At 43.2% G+C, this 18,633-nt stretch overlaps 1 protein-coding gene across 1 annotated transcript in view; it reads left to right on the top strand.

The window, feature by feature from the left end:
• Positions 1-18,633, top strand: part of LOC126985197 (HEAT repeat-containing protein 1-like) — a 125,256-nt gene that overhangs the window by 58,725 nt on the left and 47,898 nt on the right. Inside the window, exons 15-16 of the mRNA XM_050839754.1 lie at positions 2,133-2,356; positions 13,272-13,513. Coding sequence (XP_050695711.1) covers positions 2,133-2,356; positions 13,272-13,513 — 466 coding nt within the window. The remainder of the gene's footprint in view (positions 1-2,132; positions 2,357-13,271; positions 13,514-18,633) is intronic.

Genomic DNA, 18,633 nt, shown 5'->3' with positions numbered 1-18,633 from the left:
CAAGGTCGTGTCCACTCAGTTCAGGACATGACAAGGTCGTGTCCACTCAGTTCAGGACATGACAAGGTCGTGTCCACTCAGGTCAGGACATGACAAGGTCGTGTCCACTCAGTTCAGGACATGACAAGGTCGTGTCCACTCAGTTCAGGACATGACAAGGTCGTGTCCACTCAGGTCAGGACATGACAAGGTCGTGTCCACTCAGTTCAGGACATGACAAGGTCGTGTCCACTCAGTTCAGGACATGACAAGGTCGTGTCCACTCAGTTCAGGACATGACAAGGTCGTGTCCACTCAGGTCAGGACATGACAGGGTCGTGTCCACTCAGTTCAGGACATGACAAGGTCGTGTCCACTCAGTTCAGGACATGACAAGGTCGTGTCCACTCAGGTCAGGACATGACAGGGTCGTGTCCACTCAGGTCAGGACATGACAGGGTCGTGTCCACTCAGGTCAGGACATGACAGGGTCGTGTCCACTCAGGTCAGGACATGACAGGGTCGTGTCCACTCAGGTCAGGACATGACAGGGTCGTGTCCACTCAGGTCAGGACATGACAGGGTCATGTCCACTCAGGTCAGGACATGACAGGGTCGTGTCCACTCAGGTCAGGACATGACAGGGTCGTGTCCACTCAGGTCAGGACATGACAAAGTCGTGACAGTGAGTTGGTCGGTTGGTGGCTGTGCTTGGAGCGGAATGGCAGCAGTACCGTACCTCTCCCCCACCACCTTCCCCTTCCCCTCCCCTTACCTGGTGTCCCCTCGCTGTTGGGTACTATAAGTGGACCCCAACCCCTTTCCTTCCTAGGGGTTGGGTTGGTAGCTGTTGTAAACACCTCTACATGGAAATCTTGATGATTGGAGCACTCAACACACATTAGTGTCATTATTTTTTTATATATTGTATATTTTTCGATGTATAATCACAAATGAAGTAGTTTATTGAATGGTAAATATACAGGTATAATTGCATACATCAGGTGAGTGATAGGGTTGGCATCCCTGGCGGCCTGGGTTTGCACACCTCCAGGTAGTCAGCCAGGAGTCCACACATGTCCGCTGCTACCACTTCTCTGCCCTCCGCTACCACCCTGTCAAGCAAGGAGACATTAGAAAAGAGTTCAGCCCCATTGGAGCTATAACAAAAGACTACCTGCTTGAGTTAATTAAGCAGGTGTGATGACACGGCAAGGGTTAAAAATCATGATTCAACCCTAAAGTTTTAAACAACATTTTTAATCATTTACTTAAAATCTTTTGCTGATTCATATTAGATCAAATAATTTTTTTTTTAAATCCTGGATCATGTGCTACTGTATTAGTGAAGGAAATGCAGGATTGACTCACAAAGTATGCGAATGTGCTGACAAAGCTGTGCCTGTCCTGACCCCTTGCCAGATTACAACAATGTCGCCTCCCAACACCTTCCCTTCCCTTCCGAAAAAACCCTTCAAGTTTTATGGTAGCAGAAAATGGCCGACGATGTTCAACAGTCGAAGGGGTTGATTTATGGTACGGCCGTAATTTTTGTGTGAGTAAACTGACATCTGGCGGTATACCAAACTGAAAGGTTACATGGATTTTGTATCTGACAGTACCAGATTGTCCTACGGTAGTCAAGACCACTGTGAGTCATGACCTCACCTCCAGCTTTGAGCAAGTCGTCCGTGATAATGCAGACACCACTTACCCTTCCATTCCTCATCCTTGCCACAGCCTCTCTGATCATGTCAAGAGCGGGTGGGCTTTCGTTGATGGGTGAATCAGTGTCCGCCACCTGCACGCTAGATGGGAATTCAGGCCACTTAAACAGGAAGAGGCAGGTATACATCACAACATTATGTATGTCTGGTGAGGACTGAGGAGGAGACTAGGGAGAGGCAGTGTGAGACGAGGCTGGACAACAGTTGCATCACACACTCGGCCAAGGTGGTGACTGATTTGAATTGAGTGCCAGGATGGATTTTTTTAATTAGATTAGAAATTCCCTCATTGGATACAAATATGAGTGGAGGTCCAACAGTGAAGTAAGATACAAATTTGTTAGATGTGAAGTTGTGGGTGCAAGACCTTACTGTACCTCTTCTCATGCTCCTCACTTGTTTGACCTCTTTCCTCACACCAAACAGAAGTGAGGACACCCAGGAGCTGCAGAACACCCTTCAAACGCTCTGCCGTGGAGTGGCCAACAAACAGGAACCAGTGGACAACCGCCAAACTTTCCTCTACTGCCTACTGATGCTCACTCGTCTTTTGTCCAACCGCACTGCGTCGCTCCCCTCCCTGCCGCCTCTACCAACACCCTCCCTGCAGCTGGTCCTTGATACTGCCGTCAGTGTGCTGTGTGACGAGAGTAAGTTTTAGTGTGTAGAAATGTGCTTCTGTGAGTGTGTATGTACCTCTTTGCTGAGTTGTATTTTTAGTTGTATTAAGTCACATCCCGGCAGCCACCGTAAATAAAATTCCCCTGTGCCACTAGTGGGGTAGGGTTATAAAAAAAAATTCAAGAAAGCCTACCGGCGCTACGGGCAGCACCCCCTGCCCCCCTCAAAAAAAAAAAAAAGAAAAAAAAAAAAAAAAATGATAAGTAAATAAAACTTGTGGTATGCATATATTGAGCTACTCCTTCTGGGTTCTTTTTCCAAATTTCTTTTATAAAATTCAGAACTGAATTCATGAATAGTTTTGGCTCAAACGGTCTCCTTAATGTCATTCTGCTTGTTAGTGCATCTCTGGGGAAAGCTGTGGCTCCTGATATCTCTCAGGAGACTTGTTTTCCTCAGTGTCCTTGAAGAGGTTGCGTAAATCAAAAACAATGTAAATCAAACAAGATGTAGGTTTGTACCTTTATTGCCTACTGTATCACTCTGACTCCTCTCCCTCTCGTGGTTCCTCCTCTGGCTGCCCTTCCCCTCGTGGTAGCACAGCAGCGAAGGTGTTGTTGTTGTTGAGTAGCGTGGGTACTGTATTGATGTTCAAGTGGCGCGTGGGAAGAACTGAGCTCAGCTGTGTGGCCGCGGCGCCGTGTGAGTCCAGTTGCGTGAGACATCCGGTGGCCACTCCATAAAATATCGCGTATAAGTGAAAAAAAAGGTGTATATTAAACATTCATTTGGATTTTGGACCCCGTGTTATTTCAATAACGCATAAACCAAACTTGCGTAAATCGAGAGTTACCTGTATTTCTACTTGAAAGTAGCTATACAATCCCTGAAAGTCAAGATTAAGACCAATTGCTTGCCCATTGAATGTAGCATCCTTGTGTGATTAGTTTTCTCAGCAGCTCGGCGAAAGTTACCGCCCGCACACTGCACAGTGAGTGAATCTACCAACCAACCCTTTTGTTTACCATTTCAAAGTCACAGCTGCTCAGGATAAGAGCACTGTAACTCTTCAATGCAACATACAGTATCATAGTCATTATTGTAAGCAAGATGGTCAAATGTAATACTGCATATACATTCAGTTCAGGGAAAATGTGGAGTTTTTATATTTTATTCTGAATATACCTTGACAAATTATAGGTGCGTCTTATATGGCGGGAAATACATATGTATATTTGAGCCGCACAGCACTCTTAGTGACGGACTGCGAGGCACTGAGACTGGCAGGTTTCCAGAGGGGCCTTGTGGGGGGCGGTATTGTTACAGGTATAATATGAGTATGAGGCGATCACCAAGTCTCCAATTTAGGAGCAATTTCTGTTCTCCCAAATTTGCTTGTAGTAAAGTGGAGATTTGATAATCTAAGTGAATTTTCCGATTTAATTTCAGTTTCATTACAGACATTGAGATGCGTTTCTGTGCACTCCCCAAAAGTTCACTTCCGTCTCAAAAGCCAAAACTTAAAATGATAAAAGAGAATTCCTGAACAACTTAGAATCATATAAACTTGTTTGATTTGGAAAGAAACATTAGCTATTAAGTTAATAATGTACGTACTTACATGATATCAGACTGCTTCAAATTTTGGTGATGGTGTGATGTGTGTGTGTGTGTGTGTGTGTGTGTGTGTGTGTGTGTGTGTGTGTGTGTGTGTATTTACCTAGTTGTAATTTTACAGTGCCTGGGCTTACACTCGTGTGGTTCCGTCTCCGTATCTATAATTATCCAACTTTTCCTTGAAGCTCTGCACACTCTTTGCCGATACTATTTCTTCACTTAGTCTGTTCCAAACCTCTAAATTTCTTTGTGGGAAGCTATATTTCTTTATGTCTCTTGAGCATCTTCCCTTCCTCAACTTTTTACTATGTCCTCTAGTATTCCTGCTGGAAGGTTCCTCTCTTAGTAACAATTTCTCGTTATCTACTTCTTTCATTTTACTCAATAGCCTATATATTTGTGTTAGGTCTCCTCTTTCTCTTCTTTGTTCTAGTGTTGGTAAGTCCATTTCCTTTAGTCTCTCTTCATATGTCAGTCCCCCCAGTTCTGGAACCATTTTTGTTGCCATCCTCTGTATTCTTTCTAGTTTTACAATGTGTTTCTTCATATGTGGAGACCACGCTGTTTCCGTGTATTCTAGTTTAGGTCTGATCATAGTAGTTATTAATTTTTTCATCATTTCTTTGTCCATGTAGTGGAATGCTATACCTATATTTCTCACCATGTTATATGTATCACCGAAGATCCGATTTATATGACTTTCTGGTTGCATATAATCTTGCAATATTACTCCCAGGTCTCTCTCTTCATTTACTTTCTTTAATATTTCACCATCTCCCATTTTATATGTCCATTTTGGTCTTTCTACACTTTTTCCCATTTCCATAACATGACATTTCTTCACGTTGAATTTCATCTCCCATTTCTGACTCCATTTCCAAATCTTGTTTAGGTCTTCTTGCAGCTCCTTGCAGTCTTCACTGTTTCTTATATGTCTTTGCAGTTTAGCATCATCTGCAAACAGGCTCATGTAGCTGTTTATTCCCTCTGGCATATCATTAATATAGACTAGGAAGAGTACTGGTGCTAAAACCGACCCCTGGGGCACTCCACTTTCCACCGTTCTCCATTCCGATCTAGTGTCCTTAACCACGGTTCTCATCTCTCTTCCTCTTAAGTAGCTTTCCATCCAGCACTTCATTTTCCCTCTCAATCCTCCTTTATTTTCTAGTTTCCACAGCAGTCTTGAATGTGGAACTTTGTCAAATGCCTTCATTAAGTCTAGGTAAATGCAATCCACCCATCCGTCTCTTACCTGTAATTTGTCCGTCACTCTTGAGTAAAAGCTCAGCAAGTTTGTCACACATGAGCGGCCTTTCCTAAACCCATATTGATTGTTTGTGATTAGATTATGTTCTTCCAGAAATCTCATCCATTGTTCTTTTATTAATTTCTCACATATTTTACATACTACGCTGGTCAGAGACACCGGTCTGTAATTTAGGAGCTCTTCCTTTTTTCCACTTTTGTATATAGGTACCACTTCTGCCCTCTTCCACTCCCTAGGCACTGTGCCAGTTTTTATTGAGCACCTAATGAAGGAATGTGTGTGTGTGTGTAATTACCTATTTGTATATACCTATTAGTAGTATACAGTGCCTGAGCTCAAGCTGGGTCAGTCCTGTCTCCCAATCTATATTTGTCCAGCTTTTCCTTCATTTTATGGACACTGCCCGCTTCAACAATGTCTTTGCCAAGTCCATTCCATGCATCCACACTCCTGTTTGGAAAACTGAACTTCTTAAGGTCTTTCAAACAAGTCCCCTTTCTCAATTTCTTGCTGTGTTTTCCATCCAACACTTCCATTCCACTCGTATTCCGCTATCAGGTCTCCTCTTTCTCTTCTTCCTTCCAGTGTTGGTAGGCCCAGTTCCTCTAATCTTGTCTCGTATGGCAGGCTTGATAGTTCTTGCACCATCTTAGTCGCAGTCCTTTGAATCCTTTAAAGTTTCCTTACGTCCTTTTCCTTGTGTGGTGCCCAAACAACTGCCACATGCTCTAGCCTTGGGCTGATCAGGGTTGTCATTATTTTCTTCATCATGTCCCCATCCAAGTAGTGAAATGCCACTCCAATATTTGCAGCAGACTGTGTTTCTCTGAGTATCTTGTTCATGTGCTTCTCAGGTGCCAGTGTATCTTGTATTGTAATTCCTAAGACTTTTCTTCCTTCACTGTGTCGATGGTTGTCCCTCCCATCCTATACACCACCTGGTCTATCTTTATCTTGCCCATTTTCATTGTGTGACACTTCTTTTAATTGAACTCCATTTCCCATTCTTTACTCCATTCATTATCTCATTTGAATCTTCCTGCAGCTTATTACAATCATCATCATCTCTTGTTTTCCTAAGCAGTTTGGCGTCATCTGCAAACATACTCGTGTAACTCTTTGCTTTTTCTGCCGTTTCAGTAATGTTTATTAAGAACACTCTAGGCGCTAACACTGATCCTTGTGACACTCCACTTGTGACTCTCTCCAATCCGATAGTTCATCTTTCAACACGGTTCTCATTTCTCTGTTTGCTAGGTAATTTTTCATCCATTCTGTCATTTTTCTCCCCAATCCTTCTTTATTTTCTAGTGTCCTCAGCAGTCTCTTATGTGGAACTTTATCAAATGCCTTTTTCAGGTCCAAAAATATGCAGTCCACCCGTCCGTCTCTCTCCTGCACTGTGTCTGTTACTCTTGAGTGAAAACATCTTAGATTTGTGACACAAGATTTGCCTTCTCTGAATCCAGTTGACTTTCATTTATTATCTTCTCTCTTTCCAGACGGTCCGACACTGTCTTTTAATTACCTTCCCACACAGCTTGCACTTGACGCTTGTTAGAGAAGCCGGTCTATAGTTCAGCGGCTCTTTTCTGTTTCTGCTCTGATATAATGGGACCACATGTGCCCTTTTCCACTGTACTGGGACTTCCCCGATCTTGACTGAACAAATTATAATGTCATGAACTGGTTCCAGTAACTGTTCACTGCACTCTTTCAGTACTTGGCCTGATATTTCATCTGGACCCATTGCCTTCTTACCATCTAGTGGTTTCAACAGCCCCAGTATCTCCTCTCTATCCACTTACATGTTTTCCATTCTCTTGACACTTCTCTCCTCATTCCTCTCTTCGAATTCTGTCTCCTGGGTAAACACTTTCTGAAAGGTTTCATTTAACCCCTTCACTACGGCCGGGCCAAAACAGCGCCCCGCGCCTTATCCAGGATCACCGCGCGCACCAAATTTCAAATGTCGCTATTGAATATATCAAGTTTTCAGTCACAAACTCAACATAATCATCATGTATTATATATGAAAACATGCAGAATGAAATGGTACACATAAAGAAACAAATTAATTGATAATTTTGAGATGTAAGCATAAATATAGAGATAAAATAACTCATATATTGGCTAAAGCGAGGCAGGACGCAGTATGCGCATCATCGGATATGGTACGGGGCACGCAAGGACGCAGTATACGTATCCTCGTGTTGAAGGGGTTGATATTTCACCGATTTCCTTTGTATCCTCACAGACTTGGTCACCCACTTTGATCATATTCACAGCTTCTTTTTTCCTCAAATTCTTATCTACATGTCTTTAAAAAGTTTTGTGTCCTTACATTTTTCTGTTATGTTCTTTTCATACTTTTTTCTTGTTTTCTCCTCAGTTTGGCGCAATCATTTCTAGCTTGTTGATAGCCTCCCCTGCTTGTGGCATTCCTTCTCCTTTATAAGTTTCTCCAAGCTTCATCTTTCCTCGTCTTTGCTCCCAGACATATTGTGCTAAACCACTCTTTTTTCCCTCTTTTCTCTATCACACAGTAGGGCACCCACTTTACCACACCGTCATTGTATGTTTTATGGAAGTGGTCATATTTTTTATGTACTTTTCTCAGCTTTTTCATTTCTGACCAATTTATTGTTCCAAAAAAGCTCTCAGTTCATTATACTTAGCTTTGTTGTAATTCTTTCTGTTCTCATTATGGTTCTCTAATCCAGTCTCTTCACATTCTTTGTCAATTTCTATTTGTGATATTTCATGGTCACCTTTTCCCAGTGGGCACTCATGTTGCACTTCTGTTAACAAGTCTGTTCCTTAAGTGAAAATTAAGTCCAGCCTTGCTGATTCATCCTCTCCTCCAAACCTCATCCCTTCCTTCACCCACTGTGTCATGAGGTTTTCTGTGGCCAGTTTTAATACTTTAGCTCCCCATGTGTTTTTTCCATCTTACACTTCAAATTTTTCCCATTTTACATTTTTACAGTTGAAGTCCCGTGCTAGAATCACATTCCTGCTATTTCTAATGATGTCCTCTAACGCTTTACTTGTACCTTCTAACAGATTGTTATACATTTTGTTAGTCCAGCTGCTGTGTGTGGGGGCACATACGTCACCATTACTGTCAGTTATTCACTGCATTTCAACTGTAATAGAGCAATTAAAATTTCCGTATTATCTGGTCCTGCTCTCACTTCTAACACTTTTGAATCAGTTTTGACCAGTATCACCACCCCTCCACCACTCTTCCCCATTCTGTCTTTCTATGTATGTTATAATTGCACTGTTCTATTCCCACCAATTCTGTTCCTTTTGCTCGTTTTGTTTCAGTGGTGCACGTCACATCTGGTTTAGCTTTGTTTAGGGTTGCCGTTTGTGACTTGAACTTTAGCTTAGTCGGTCTATTTTTCCCTTCTTCATATTTTTCCTGGTCTTGTCACCTCGTCCACCTCCTCTGTCAGCCTTCCAGCAAAGTTAACCCCTTCACTACGGCCGGGCCAAAACAGAGCCCCGCGCCGTATCCAGGATCACCGCGCGCGCCAAATTTCAAATGTCGCTATTGAATATAAGTTTTCAGCCATAAATGCAACATAACCATTATGTATTATATATGAAAACATGCAGAATTGAATGGTGCACATAAAGAAACATAAATTAATTGATAATTTTGAGATGTAAGCATAAATATAGAGATAAAATAACTCGTATATTGGCTAAAGCGAGCCAGGACGCAGTATGTGCGTCCTCGGATATGGTACGGGGCACGCAAGGATGCAGTATACGCGTCCTCATGATGAAGGGGTTAATAAGAAAAGTGAGGATGGAGGAAGACTGTGAAGAACTGCAAAAAGACCTGGATAGAGTGTATAGATGGAGCCAGTTACGGGAGATGGAATTTAATGCAAACAAATGTCATGTTATGGAAATGGGGAAAAGTAAAAAAAAAATACAGAAGAAAACTTAAAGGTGGTACATGAAGAAAAAGACTTAGGAGTAATGATGCAAGACACACTATCCCCAGAAAAGCACATAAACAAGCTGTTTGGAGAAACCTACAGGATGATGCAAAATATAAAGGCATCATTCCATTATATGTACAAAGAAATGATGAAGAAAATAATAACAACACTGATAAGACCAAAACTTGAATATGCTGCAGTTGTGTGGTTGCCTCACAAAAAGAAGGATATCAGAAAGTTGGAAAGAATAAAGAGAATTGCAACTTTTTTTTTTTTTTTTTTTTGTCTACGCCTATAGCACCGGTAAGCTTGCTTGAGGGGCCTGGATGGTAGTCGGTCCCAGCCCGTCATGGCGCAGGCAAGTGTTTATAGTGGCGCCATCTTCTCTTGGCTCATGCTGCCCCCCGGAACTCCTTCTCGATTAACCCTTTCCTTGCGTGGGGTGCGAACGCGACTATCCCCTCAGGTGCAGTCGGGCAGCCCAATGGGGGGTCTCTGTTAACCTCTGTATCTCAAAAACTATTCATCACAGCTAAAAACCAAAAACACCATTGGAAAGAGGAGGTCCAGATCTATAGGAGTCGGTTATGTATGCCTCTCTTTTTTTTTTTTTTTTTTTTTTTTTTTTTACAGCAAAGGAGACAGCTCAAGGGCACAAAAAAGTAAACATTAATAAAAAAAAAGCCCGCTACTCGCTGCTCCTAAAAAGAATCCAAAGAGGTGGCCGAAAGATAAGTCAGTTTCGGGAGGAGAGGTGTCCTGATACCCTCCTCTTGAAAGAGTTCAAGTCGTAGGCAGGAGGAAATACAGATGAAGGAAGATTGTTCCAGAGTTTACCAGCGTGAGGGATGAAAGAGTGAAGATGCTGGTTAACTCTTGCATAAGGGGTTTGGACAGTATAGGGATGAGCATGAGTAGAAAGTCGAGTGCAGCGGGGCCGGGAGGGGGAGGCATGCAGTTAGCAAGTTCAGAAGAGCAGTCAGCGTGGAAATATCGATAGAAGATAGAAAGAGAGGCAACATTACAAGGAATTTAAGAGGTAAAGACTATCAGTATGAGGAGGAGAGCTGATGAGACGAAGAGCCTTTGCCTCCACTCTGTCCAGAAGAGCTGTGTGAGTGGAGCCCCCCACATGAGATGCATACTCCATACAGGGAGGACAAGGCCCTGTATATGGACAGCAACTGTGCAGGGGAGAAGAACTGGCGGAGACGGTACAGAACGCCCAGCCTCGAGGAAGCTGATTTAGTAAGAGATGAGATATGAAGTTTCCAGTTGAGATTTTGAGTTAAGGATAGACCGAGGATGTTTAGTGTTGAGGAAGGTGATAGCTGGGTGTTGTCAAAGAATAGGGGATAGTTGTTTGGAAGATTGTGTCGAGTGGATAGGTGGAGAAACTGTGTTTTGAGGCGTTGAAGGACACCAGGTTCTTCTTGCCCCAATCGGAAATAATAAGGTCTGAGGCTAAGCGTTCTGCAGCCTCCAGCCTTGAGTCGTTAAGTTCCTGAAGGGTGGGTCTTCTATTAAAAGAAGTTGAATAATGCAGAGTGGAATCATCGGCGTAGGAATGGATAGGACAGTTCGTTTTGGAAAGAAGATCATCAATGAACAACAGAAAAAGAGTGGGAGATAGGACAGAACCCTGTGGGACACCACTGTTAATAGATTTAGGGAAGAACAGTGACCGTCTACCACGGCAGAAATAGAACGGTCAGAAAGGAAACTGGAGATAAAGGTACAGAGAGAAGGATAGAAACTGTAGGAGGGTAGTTTAGAAAGCAAAGATTTGTGCCAGACCCTATCAAAAGCTTTTGATATGTCCAGCGCAATAGCAAAAGTTTCACCGAAACGGCTAAGAGAGGATGACCAAGAGTCAGTTAAGAAGGCTAGGAGATCACCAGTAGAACGCCCCTTGCGGAACCCATACTGGCGATCAGATAGAAGGTCAGAAGTGGAAAGGTGCTTTTGAATCTTACGGTTAAGGATTGATTCAAAAGCTTTAGATAGACAAGAAAGTAAAGCAATAGGACGGTAGTTTGAGGGATTGGAGCGGTCACCCTTCTTAGGTACAGGCTGTGTGAAGTCATACTTCCAGCAAGAAGGAAAGGTAGATGTTGACAGGCAGAGGCGAAAGTTTGACCAGGCAGGGTGACAGCCCGGAGGCACAGTTTTTAAGGACAATAGGAGGCACTCCATCAGGTCCATAAGCCTTCTGAGGATTGAGGCCAGAGAGGGCATAGAAAACATCATTTTGAAGAATCTTTATAACAGGCATAAAGGAGTCAGAGGGGGGATGAGTAGGAGGAATATGCCCAGAATCGTCCAGAGTGGAGTTTAAGAAAAGGTTTGAGACAAGAGTTCAGCCTTAGAGATAGATGAGGCGACGGTGCTGCCGTCAGGACTAAGTAAAGGAGGGAAAGATGAAAAAGTGAAGTTGGAGATGTGTTTGGGTAGATGCCAGAAGTCCCGGGAAGAGTTAGAGCAAGCAAGGTTTTGACATTTTCTATTAATGAAAGAATTTTTGGTTAGTCGGAGAATAGATTTGGCACGATTTCGGGCAGAAATGTAAAGTTCATAATTAGCATTAGTTTGAAGGCTCTGGTATCTTTTGTGAGCTACCTCTCTATCATTGACAGCACGAGAACAAGCGTGATTAAACCAAGGCTTTTTAGCGTGAGGAGTAGAGAAAGAACGAGGAATGTATGCCTCCATTCCAGAGACAATCACCTCTGTGATGCGCTGAGCACACACAGAGGGGTCTCTATCCTGGAAGCAATAATCATTCCACGGGAAATCGGAAAAGTACATCCTCAGGTCGTCCCACCGAGCTGAAGCAAAATGCCAGAAGCATCGCCTCTTCGGTGGGTCCAGAGGATGTACATACATGCATGTTTAGGGAGTGTTGAATGTTAACATTTACATCGGTGTGTGCGGGATGATTAGCCATATTGAGGTAACTGCGGACATCTTTTCTTCAGATTCTTGCAAGGGAGTATTGCCAACTGCAATATTTACAACTATTTGGTCAAAGAATCAGTCAGGTGATGGGTGAAGCTATGCAAAAATGCCGCTATATTGGGCAAGAACATCCACCAGTTACTCGTCCGTAGATTTGCCACGTTGGGCTGATATGATTTTTCACCAAATTTAGTGAAGAACTCACTCAATTAGCAATCCTGTGTTGTGAGAATTAGTGTTGGAACACTCTCATACGCGGGAGATTTGAGTGCAGGTGGAGCTCACAGCGAGCGTTTAGCGCCACCAGCAAATACGCCTAATGCTCGCTACGAGTGTTTAGCAATGAAAGGGTTAACTTGGACGGTTTCCTCTTGAGTCCAGGATGATGGGTGGTCTTCAGGACAGCATGTGGGTAGTTTTAAGCCACTCGGTGGTGACTGAAAAATCCGAGGTGGTAGTGTGGGGATTCAAACTTGTGTCGTCCATCACGCGGTGAATGGGGACCCAGCACGCTACCACTCAGCCACTCAAATATGACGTATGAATACATATTGAAGGAGATGGGACTTGACGACACTGGAACAAAGAAGGGAGAGAGGAGATCTGATCATGCTGTATAAGTTGGTAAATAAGTTTGATGAGGTGGATAGAGATGATCTCTTCTCACCTGTGAGAACGCAGGGGCTGAGAGGACATGGAAAGAAACTTAATAAAGGAACTTGTTTGAGTGACTTGAAAAAGTTTAGTTTTCCACATAGAAGTATTAACACCTGGAACAGCTTGCGGGAAGAAGTGGTGGAGGCGAGCAGTGCCCACCCACCTCCTCCGTGTGGATCGGGACAGTACTGTTTGAATCTTAAGAGGAAGCAATTGATAGCTGCCAGTGTCCTGCTTTCTAATAGATGTATTTATGCTTCTTTTAGGCTCTAGGACTTCTTTGACCTTGTCCATGGATATCACTAGCTGTCCTGGTGTTGACAAGTTTTGACAGCTCTGCCAACTCTGTTACTCCATGTGATATGAAACATGTTTCCTGATCATTGCACCTTTTATAAGATCTTTTGTTACTCCTATCTTTATATAATAATATAACATTTACATATGAAATAAATCAAGGCTCTCCCTTAACTCCCTCAGGTGAGGAGCCATGGGTTGTGACTCAGGGCCTCCTGGTGGCCGCCGAGGCTGTGGCAGCACTCCAGGCGGCAGCAGTGGGCTGCCTCGGCAGGCTCATGCCCACCCTTATCAAGACACTGGCGGCGTCAGCCACTACTGCTGATGCTGCCTCTACAGCTAACACTGCTTCAGACATGGCTGCTGCTACTCCTGCTCCTGCTGCCACTACACAGCTTCTGGCTACGCTTACTGCTCTGCACAAGGTTGTTATTTTTTGTTTTGTTTTTTTGTTTTCCTTTCTTTCAGTCAAGGAGGCAGTTCAATGATGGCCACAACTTAAGTCTGAAGAAAAAATAACCGTTCACACTCCAGCGGCAACGGAGTGATCAATTTATTTTTTTGCTCTACTCACCTAAAAAGAAGAAAAAAAACTTTCAGCCTTTAGCCTTATAATAGACTTAGTCAAACCTCAGTTTACGAGTTTAATTCATTGCAGGATTTTGATCACACACCAAAACACTTAAACCAAATGAATTTCCCCATTGAAATTAATGTAAATCCCATTAACCCCTTCACTACAGCCAGGTGAAAACAGCGCCCCGCCCCATATCCAGGATGGCTGCGCATGCAAAATTTCAAATGTCTACTGATTATAACAAGTTTTCAGCCATAAACTCAACATAATCATCATGTATTATATATAAAAACATGCAAGCGGGGATCATGTTTCTTAATGGTCCCTCTAAGCAAGAAAAATGAGTAAAAATCATCACTCACACAAACCATTTTGTAATACATATCAAAGCATTTGTGATCAGTTTATGCATCATCTATTTTGGGGGGTTTATATCATGCCGCAAATTTTGCCCGTCACTGCTACACGGTAAAGCCACAAATTTGGCCCGTCGCTGCTACACGGTAAAGCCACAAATTTGGCCCGTTGCTGCTACTGGGTTAAATGGTGCACATAAAGAAACATAAATTATTTGATAATATTGAGATGTAAGCATAAATATACAGAGAAATTTGCATTATGCGTAGATGACGTGTGTTTGCTGAATTGTATTTCCTTATGTTAGTTGTGATAAAGAAATAGATTTGTGAAGGAAAGTGGAGGAGAGGGAAGGAAGGGACACAGACGTAAGATCATGGAAAATATCCCATTGATTCACTGGCACTACGCACAGATTTCACAGAGTAAAAGGCTGAAAAGCCGTGTGTGTGTGTGTGTGTGTGTGTGTGTGTGTGTGTGAGAGAAAGAGAGAGGTGGTGGGGGGAGGGAGGTCAAAAGATTGACACCTCACTGATACGAAGGGGGAGAGGGAGAGAGCATCTCTCTCTCTCTCTCTCTCTCTCTCTCTCTCTCTCTCTCTCTCTCTCTCTCTCTCTCTCTCTCTCTCTCTCTCTCTCTCTCTCTCTCTATCTCTCTCTCTCTCTCTCTCTCACACACACACACACACACACACACACACACACACACACACACACACACACACACACACACACACGTCGGTTGGCCGCCGATCTGTGTGGATGGGGGAGACGGAGCTCCGGAGGGATTTTAACTTTTTAACTTTTAACGTTTTACCGATTTTATCTTGCAACTGTGACATGGTGGAGGGGCATTGCTGGTGCTGGGAGGACGTAAGAGGACGGAGCCCCCGAAGGATTTTAACTTTTTTTTTAAACTAACTTTTAACGTTTTAACTTTTTAACATTTTGCCTATTTTACCTATCAGCTGTGACATACGGTGGAGGGGCATTACTGGCGCTGTTCCCGGTAGGAGGTTGGGAGGAGGGGTGCAGAGGGCAGGAGGAGAAAGCGTTGTGTTAGTGGATTGAGGAAGGGAAAATGGAGAACCGTACCAATAACGGGATTGGTCTGTTTATGCCGCCATCACGAAAACAAGATCTAGTGGCCAATTTCTCTGGATTTGAGGAAAAGAACAGTTAGCTGCAAAATAGATTATTGTAGAGAAGAGTGAAAGGGTTGGAGAGTGATTTTGAAGTGGTGATGAAGATGGTGAGTGAGTTGAGAAGGGAGAGAGGAGGACAAGAGAAAGATAAGTGATTTAGAAGCGAAAGTGGGAGAGCTTAAGATTTAGCTGATAAAATGCTCTGAGGGGACAAAGGAAAGCGTGGATTCAGTGGATAAGTTGAATAAGGAGCGGAATAAGTGGGAGGAGAAGCGAAAGGATGAAAAAGTGGAAGTGGAGCAAAGAGTCAAGAGTTTCGAACAGAAATTCGAAGGTGGTGGAGAGATGGTGCAGAGTGGGAGTGTGCAGAGCTTTAAGGAGATTGTGGAGGAGCAGTTGGAGGAGAGGATGGCTGAGAAGGTGGTGAAGGCAATCAAAGAAAATGAGACACTGGTAAGAGGCACGGTGGAGAAAAAGAAGAGCGTCATTGTGTTCGGTGTAAAGGAGGAGAAGACCCCAAACAAATCTGCGAGGGAAAACAATTTGAGAGATGTAGTGAAGAAGATCGTGCAGAGGGTACAAGAAGAGGGAAGAGACCTGGTGAAAGAAGTAGATGACTGTCATAGGATTGAAAAATACAATGGCAAAAGAGATAGACCAATTAGGATATGATTTAAGGCACAGAGTGAAGCAGAAGAGGCCCTGGCAGGAGCTTGGAAGCTAGCAGGAGAAAACACCAAAATGATGTGGCTGAGGAAAGATCTGAATGAACAAAAGAGAGACAAGTTGAATGAACTTAGAGGTGAAGTTTGTGATTTAAATGAGAAGAGATCAGAAGAAGAAAATGAGTTTTTTTTTTAGAGTAATGGATATGAAAGTGAGGAAGTGGTTCATGGTGACGAGAGAAAGGAGATAAAAAATCTAACAGGAAAGGAGGAAGGATGGAAAGTGTCATATACGAATATCAATGGAATAGTGTCATCGTGGATAGTTTAACGACTATTTGAGAGACAAAGAACCTGATATTGCGGGGCTGACGGAAACTGAGTTGTGTGACCCAATTGAGGTGGTGGGGATTGGAGAAGGTGCATACAATATATGGAGGAGAGACAGAAAGAGAAAACAGGGAGGAGGTGTGATGTTGATGGTAAGGAAAGGCATTAAGGTGGAGAAGGTGATTGAGGGTGAAGGCTTGGCAGAGGTACTGAAAGTGGAAACTGTGGGTGCTGAAGGAAGAAGGAGGCAGTATGTAGTAGGGTATGTGCCACCAAGAACCAATGCATGGAAGGCCCGAGAATATGAAGTAATGATACAGTGAGTTGCTGGGATGGAATGTTAAGAGAGAGTGAGAGAATAATTTTGATGGGTGATTTTAATTGCAAGGAGGTAGAATGGGAGGATTGGCAGACGCAGGGAACAGAAGAGTCATGGGGAGGAAGACTCCTGCAGCTGGCAATGGAACATGTGCTGACTCAATGGATTAAGGAACATACTAGATTCGGGAAAGAAGGCGAGGCATCAAGACTTGATCTGGTTTTTAGCAAGGAGCCGGATATAATAGAAAATTTTAAAGTGCATCGTCCAATAGCAAAGAGTTAACATGCGGTTGTGGAATTTGAAGTAAAAGAAAAGAGAATGACTGACCGAAAAGAGGATCATAAAATTGGGAGAAGTAACTACTGTAAGGCAGACTTTGTTAATATGACAACTTTTTTGAGAATGCAAATTGGAGTGGGCTGTACAAAGCCAGGAGTATGCAAGACAAGTGGGAAGAGTTTTTAAAGCTGTACAAAGAAGCCGAGAATAGATATGTCCCAAAGGTAACCATAAAGGATGTTGGTAAAAAGGAATGGTTTAACAAAAGATGCGAGGCAGCTAGAAAGAGAAAGGAGGAAGCTTGGAAGGGATGGAGGAGATGAAGAAGAATCAACGCGTGGAACAATTTCAAACAAGCAAGGAATGAATATACAAAGATTAGAAGAGAAGAAAAACGGAAATATGAAAAAGATATAATCGACAAGTGCAAAGACCAACCCAAACTGTTCTATAGACATGTGAACGGCAAATTAAAGAATAGAGAAACAATCGCTAAACTGAAAATGGATGGAACTACATATGAGGACCCAGCAGAGATGGCAGAAGTGATGAACAACAGCTTTCAAAAAGTTTTCACAAAGGAAGACGAATTCGTACAACCACCGGGCCAGGAAAGAGGAAGGGTTATGCAGGAGATACAGTTAACGGTGCAGGAGGTCAAGGAAAGCTTGAACAAGCTGGATGTAAGAAGGCGACAGGGCCGGATGAAGTATCAGGGTGGATCCTGAAAGAATGTAGTGAGCAACTTGCAGAGAAACTGCACTCCATAATGAGTGCCTCCCTGAGTGAAGGAAGGGTGCCACAGGATTGGAAGAGAGCAAACATAGTACCAATTTTTAAGGGAGGAAAGAGAGAGGACCCAATAAACTACAGACCGGTGTCATTCACTAGTGTGGTTGCGAAGATTTGTGAGAGACTGATTAAAAACAGGTGGTCGGATTTTTTAGAAAGTGAGAAAATTATCTTGGATTGCCAGTTTGGATTCAGGAGAGGGAGATCTTGTGTCACCAACTTGTTGTGTTATTACTCAAGGGTGACAGATTTAATACAAGAGAGAGAAGGCTGGGGGGATGGAGTGTACCTGGATTTGAAAAAGACATTTGACAAAGTACCGCACAGAAGACTAATTTGGAAAATTAAAAATAGGGGTGGAGTGGGTGATGGACTTATTAAGTGGCTGGAGGACTTCCTAACTAACAGGGAAATGAGGACAATAATTAGGGACAGGGTTTCCAACTGGTGCCCTGTGATGAGTGGGGTCCCACAAGGTTCGGTGCTGGCGCCAATAATGTTTGCTGTTTATATACATGATATGGTGGAGGGAGTGACCAGCTATGTGAGTTTGTTTGCAGATGATGCAAAGCTATTGTGACGAGTGAATGATGTGAAGGACTGTGAGGCATTGCAGAGGTACCTGGACAAAATATGGGAGTGGAGTGGTACATGGCAGATGGAGTTCAACCTTGGGAAATGTAAAAAAATAGAGTTTGGTAGGAGTGGCAGAAGATGTGAATATGATTATAAGATGGGAAGTGGAAGAAAAAGATTTGGGAGTGACTATCTCAGAAAACATGTCACCGGACAAACACATCAACAGGATAACGGGACAAACTCTGAATTTGCTGAGGAACATAAGGACGACATTTGTGTATTTGGACGAGGAGATGATGAAGAAAATAATAGTTACAATGATAAGGCCAAGGTTGGAGTATGCAGCAGTGGTCTGGTCTCCCCACAAAAAGAAGAACATAAGGAAGCTGGAAAGAGTGCAGAGAATGGCAACTAAGATGGTACCGGAACTTAGAGATCGGACTTATGAGGAGAGACTCAATAGCATGGGGCTCACAACCCTGGAGAGAAGAAGAAAAAGA

The sequence above is a fragment of the Eriocheir sinensis genome, chromosome 59 (assembly GCF_024679095.1).
Source record: "Eriocheir sinensis breed Jianghai 21 chromosome 59, ASM2467909v1, whole genome shotgun sequence".
Classification (NCBI taxonomy): Eukaryota; Metazoa; Arthropoda; class Malacostraca; order Decapoda; family Varunidae; genus Eriocheir; species Eriocheir sinensis.
This window is presented reverse-complemented; position numbering and strand designations above follow the sequence as displayed.